General features: G+C 46.7%; 1 protein-coding gene across 1 annotated transcript; it reads right to left on the bottom strand.

Annotated features, from left to right (window-relative positions):
- Positions 1–972: 972 nt before the first annotated feature.
- Positions 973–3,205, bottom strand: LOC133900645 (protein OCTOPUS-like). Its single transcript, XM_062341841.1, has one exon. The coding sequence runs from the start codon at positions 2,706–2,708 to the stop codon at positions 1,257–1,259; it is 1,452 nt and encodes a 483-aa protein (XP_062197825.1). The 5' UTR covers positions 2,709–3,205; the 3' UTR covers positions 973–1,256.
- Between the last annotated feature and the right edge of the window lie 3,270 nt (positions 3,206–6,475).

Raw genomic sequence — 6,475 nt, 5'->3', positions numbered from 1 at the left:
TCATCGGATAGTCTGGTGATGGATTGAAGATTACACTGGACAATCCGCTATTCAGAAGAACTCTAAGTGGAGTTTCAACGGCCAGTTTCTGAGAATGTACACACCGGATGGTCCGGTGCGTGTACCTCTGTTAACACCGGATCATCCAGTGTTTACAGAATATGTGAGCCGTTGGGATAACGGCTAGTCCGCGGGGTTGAGGCTATAAGTACCTCTCCACTCATTCATTTGAAGTGGCTAGAGTCCAGAAAACCCTTGTACATCAAAGAAGACATCCAAGCCATCCAATAGCATAAAGTGTTCATCCAAAGCAACTAAGCACACTATCAGTGAGTGATTAGTGCTTATAGACCTAGAGAGAAGAGTTGCTAAGTGCTGCAACCTAGAGTGCGGATCAAATGAGTGATCCAAATGTGTACCAGAGGTACGCCGGCACGTTGGAGTCTTGGTGACTCATCGGTAATTTGTTGACCCTCTGACTTGGTGTGGAGCAGTGACAAGAGGATTGTGCAGGGACGCGGATGCCCTTGTCTTTGTGACTAAAACTCCGAAGTGAAGACGACGTACAAGTGACCGGAAGAGAGGTTAGTGGTGAGACTCACCTTAGTGACTTGGTGGCTCATCATGCTTGAGGTCTTGTCTTGGTGACTTGGTATTTCAAGAGCTGTGACCGGAAGAGACTTGGCAATCGGGAGCATATGTTCTGTGGAGCTTCAACATGGACTAGGAGTGACTTGTGTACCACCGATACCACGAGATAAAAATTTCTCGTGCCGAGTTTGTCTCTCTAACTTATTTACATTTCCGCATTTACATACTTACAATTTAACTTACAATCCTTAACGATAGAAGTAAACACACTAGATAAGTTTAGAGCACGTTTAGATATAAATTGATATAGATTTATTTTGTGAAAGTTTTGAAACTAATAATTTTTAAATATCATAATTTATCCAACGTCCCCGATTCACTCCAAACTGCTACCTTTGAATCGACAAGAAGAAAACATACAAACCCTGAAGAATAGAGGGTTGGAACTAAGGCCCTGTTAGAAAAGTAGTGTGTATGTAACAGAGTATAGTATAACCCAACACAATAACCAGCTCAGTAGCTATATATGGCCCTTGTCAGCCAGACGAAACAATGCTTATGACCATCGATGAGGATGCTAAAAGTACTATGCATGGGCTATGCACAATGATATAATGTGGCCCTTGTCTGATCATTTCCTTAATTTACTGCCTCGGATCAGCAGACTAGAGTCCAAGCGTGCTCCTCCTAGGCAGCGAACTGGCCCTGGAAGAACGACCCTTGTTCCCGGACACAACTCCATTCTGATTTGGCCGGCTGAATTGCATTGGATGATCAAGGTGAGGAGGAGGAGGAGGTGGCCCTGCTGATCTCGAGTAACAAGGCCTTGTGCTCAGATTCCTCTCCAGTAAGACCTCGTCCCTCCTCATCCTCCCGAAGCCATGGCCATTGACATCCACACCAGAGGTGCTCCTCCTCCCGCTCCCGCCAATCATCGCCGCGCCTCCGCTCAAAGAGTTCCTCGCGCTTACGCTGCTGTGGCACCGGAGCATCATCTGCCCATTGTAACCCCTTGCGCGGAGCTGAGGACATGGGTACTCTCCTCCTCCTGCTGCTCCTGCTGCTGCTGAGAATGGCCCATGATAATCAGCTTCAGGTTTCCTGCTGCTGCTCTTCTTATGTATGAGGCCCCATATGTTCCAGCCCCTGATCCCCTTCTTAGGCTTGTTTGCCGGCACGCCCTTATTGGTGTGATCCAGGAATGCCGAACCAAAGCTCCCGGATAAACCATCGCGGTCGCGGAGATTGCTTGGCCCCTGGTCCCTGCAGTACTGACGATGGACAAGAACGCTCTGGGCGTGACAGAACTCTGCGGCAATGGCCGGTGAGACCCTGGCATTGGCATTCATCATCCTAGGCAGCTCATTATTGGCATCGGAGAATGAATTGCGCCCAGAGGCGGTGGAGCGGTCCAAGCTTCGCCGCCTCCTGCTGGAGCTGGAGGAATCCAGGTAGTAATCCCTCGTCTGCGCACAGCCGCCGGGCACAGCATCTGCATTACCGTAGTAGTAGTAGTAGTAGTCTTCCTCGACGGGGATTTGCCCATCGGAGCGCGGGACCGGCATGTCCTCTTCCACAGACAGCATCGTCGCCGGCAGGTGAGCAAACACCGGCACCGGTCCCGACCGGGCGTCCCACGAAGCGCGGGGCGAGAAACGGGGGTCCACGTCGTAGGAGCGCCGCGGCTGCGCGTCCTGGAAGCTGTGCTGCCGGTGCCGGCCGGGCATCTCCGACTCCGGCGGCGGCATGGGCTCCTTCTTGAGCTTGCTCTTGCGGCGCCATTGCTGCAACTTCTTGCCCAGGAGGCCTCCCAAGGACTTCCTGGAGGGTTCTTGCGGGTGGATGTGCTCCTCCATTCTCCGGACGGTTGTGTCCTCCTCTGCCTCCGGCACTGCGTTGTACTGTTCTTGGCTGAAGAGGTCGCAGGAGCGGCGCTGCGGCTCCACCAAGTGGGATTGGGCGGCAGCGGCTGAGGAGCGGGCGTAGGACAAGGACTTGCAGCGGCGGAGGTCGGCGGAGGAGGGAGGGTGGAGGCCGGCGAGGCGGTCGCGGAGGCAGGCGGGGCAGAAGCCGGTGACGGCGACGCCCGGGTGGAGGCCGCAGACGGACGGATCCATACTAGTGAGTAGTGGTGGCTGCTGGCTCAACGCTCCATTGATTGGCACCCTGGCCTCCGATGGAGCTGCTGCTGCTGCGAGTGGGAAGGGATTTGGGGAGCCAAATCTATCTAGGCTAATGAACGAGCGAACACTCTTTCTAGTTCTAGGCCAGTGGTGGAGCACAAGACTAGGAATCGATTAGAATGGAAACATATATGGATTGGATGGAGGAGGAATATTAAGGAATCCTCTTTGTTTGTACTCTATATAGCTGCTGCTGTGCTCTCTTCACTTCAATCCCCTATTTCTTCTGAGCTCAAGGCCTACATGAAGCTAATTAAACAAGCTGAGCTGAGCTGAGACTGAGACTGACTGTGAGTGAGGCTGGGCAGGCAAAAGAGAAAGAAGACATTGAGCTAGCAGAGACAGGCAGGCAGGCAGACACGCACGCACGACACAAACATAGGTTCAGCTGCTGCCGCTGTCCTCTTTTCCTTTTTCCTTCTTTACTCTTTCTCTTTTGCTTTACCACTCAATCCTTCTTCAGAGCATCTTGGTCTCATCTCCCCTTGGAATTCCACATACACATGGTGACCTGGGACATATATAGCTGCTACCAGGATTCCACCGCTTCTTCTCATCTCGATCTCTTCCATTTCCTTTCCTTCTTTAGCTTTTGATTTCATATATGATAAACCTATTATTCATATGACCAGTTAGTTGTCATGGGACCATCCATGCATGCATATCAGTCACACAATACAAAGTATGAGCTGAAATTGATGTGTATATATTCATGGTAGACTGGTTGTACGTACGCACGCACGTACGTGGTAGGTGAAAATTGATGTGTCGCTCGATTAAGGCAGGCACAACAAAAGTATGATGAACCAGAGGCCGGGCAGCAAAACCATCATCATGGCGATGGCGATGCATGCACGATAATACTCGATCCCAATGCATCATGAACGATGATAATTCCAGGCAAGGCATGCATGCATATATGCTTTCACTAGTAGCTACCTACCTAGCTAATATAATGTTGCTGTCCACCCACTGTGCTGCTCCTATTCAGTTCAGCGTCATCGATCATACTATAGTACTCGACTGCCTGTAATTGCCACACGCAGACACAGGAGATCGAGGAGACGAGACCCCATGCATGGATCGGACGGCCCGGGGTCTAATCAACACGTACTAGTTTCCATCGATCTGAAAGTAACAGCTCAAGCACACGCACAGTGCCACCAGTCTAAGGAACAATTGGAGACCCATCCAGACAAGCAACGTTGACACATACAGATGAGATGCTCATCAAACAAGCAAGCTGTCAGGCTAGCAAAGATGCATGATCCCATTCCTACGTACAAAGCAGGGCCCAGTTATATATATATATATATATATAGAGAGAGAGAGAGAGAGAGAAAGAGTTAACTAAGAGATAGATCCCAGTCGAGTCGGATCGAATCTCTAGAAGAAAAGGGGAAAATGGAAAAGAGAAAGAAAGACCAGCAGCCAGTTGATCGAGTAGTCAGTCACACAAACAAGACAAAACTACATGCAGCCATGCAGGAGTAGTATGATACTATGTAGCTACTCCAGTAACATATATGCATGCGCGTATAGAAAGGATATATGCACATTGCACAACTATATATGCCGGGCTTCTCTCTCTCCTGTATATACATACTGACAATACAATCTGCTTTTCCGATCGCCTTTGCTTTGCACCATTTCCAAGGATTTCTCTTTTTTTTTCCAATTAATTTTTGTTATGGTCCAGCGAAGCCCCCACAACCATAGTTAATTGGGTTGGCCACTCAATCGTGATTCATGTTTCTTTTTAGAACACAACTCTCATTCAAATCAAATTGCATGGCATTCGAATGCCCTTCCTTGCCCCATCGATGTACTCGATCATTCCCATCTCGAGTAAGTTTTTTAGAACAAGAACAGCGATTAGAGGGGTGAATAGACGTCTTAACAAATTTTTTTCGAAATAGATGATCTTTTTCTATTTATCACCCAACACAACTCAAAACGTTCAAGCAGAAGCAAACGAATTAGAGAGATAAAGCAATAAGACTAGTTCTATAGTAACATGACTACACAGATGGAATATAAACCATATGTTCCATTCAAGACTATTCCATATGTCTTTGTGTGAAGATGGACATCGGACAAGGTTATCATTTAAGATGATAGTCTAGTGGCGAGGAAACTCAAGACCCGCTCAAATACATGAGTATGTGAGTGTTTGAGCTACTAGCATCAAGAAAAACAACCCTGCAAAGGTGAAAAGCTGCAGCTCAAAGAAAAGATCTCCGGGCAAGGAACATTTCCAAGTTGATGATCTAGAGGCAAGGGTACTCAAGACCCATGAGCATACACTTGTATGTGAGTTTTTATGCCTCTAGCAACAAGAAGAATGATCTCACAAGGTGCTGAAAATTCAGCCCAAAAACCAAAACCAAAATCAAAACCGAAAAACTTGCAAACTTGCAAGGAAACAAATAGAGAGAAACTAGAAGGAGGGGAATTCAGGCATATGTAAAAACATAAACTTAATTACTCAAAGAGGTCAGCCCTATTTTAAGCGGATTACAAAGATTTATCTCTCAAAACTCTCACCTATTACATAAGCTAAGCACTCATCCTTCTCTCCACTAAAACCCTAGCTCTAAGGCTCTCAAATGGGTGGTACAAGGAGGCTCCATGCATTAAATTGAATCATATGCGTTTTGGTTTAGTTGTTCTTATGGTTCTTTGTGTGACGATTCTCAAATTTGAATCCGTTTTAATTCCTTTTAGCAATTTCCTAATCCAAATCAATTTCGTGAAAATTGATCTTCCAATCCAACTCAACTCTATAATTCAATTATTCAATTTAATTATCCACAATTAATTTTGATCGACTTGAAATTGAACCTCTCTCATAATTCAAATCCTCGTTCCAAAAACAATTCGAATTTAGATTCAATTCGAATTATCCCAATCCAGTTTAATTCAAATACATTCAATTGAATCACTCCAAATCTAGTTTGAAATTCAATTACATTCGTTTAAATCCATCAAAAATTCTGTCTGATTCCTTTACTTCAAATCTTCATTGAATTTGTATTCAAATGCAATTCAAATCATAGTTCCAAAATAATGCCAAATTCAAATTGAATTACTCCAATCCAAATTGAATTACCACCAAATCAAGTCAAATTCAAATGTATTTATTTAAATCATCATACATCTCATTGCAATTCAAATACATGAATTTGATTTGTCATTCAAATCTCTCACTCTCTCATCTCTCTCTGTTCTCTCTCATCTCTCTCACTCTCACACAGATCTAGCCAAACCATTTTCTCCTTCTCCCTCAGATCTTTCTCTCCCTCCCGCTCTCTTCGTTCTCACGCGCACACCACCCAAGATGATCACCTCTGACACCATGACTTCCAGGCCGCCGCTCTAATCACCGGCCAAAATCACTACCGCCACTCTCCTATGTGTTCACACCGTACCCTCTCCTTGATCTTTCTCACGAGCAGCAGAAGCAAACATCTTCTTCTACTCTCCTTCCTCCACCTGCATAAGACCTCCTCCACACCATACATACACATGGAAGCAAACACACAAAAGCACACCGTTGCATCACACAACCAGCAGCAGTAGCTCGCCCATGCACCATCCCGGCAGCTACCGTCGTGCTATCGCCAAACCACCCGCGCACCGTTTCCCCATGCCGCCACACCGCCCGCGCCACCAACTACTCGGCTACGTAGCTACGGGCG

This window comes from Phragmites australis, chromosome 19, assembly GCF_958298935.1.
Source record: "Phragmites australis chromosome 19, lpPhrAust1.1, whole genome shotgun sequence".
In the NCBI taxonomy this organism is placed as follows: Eukaryota; Viridiplantae; Streptophyta; class Magnoliopsida; order Poales; family Poaceae; genus Phragmites; species Phragmites australis.
Note: the sequence above shows the minus strand (reverse complement) of the source record. Positions and strands in the feature narration are given on the sequence as shown.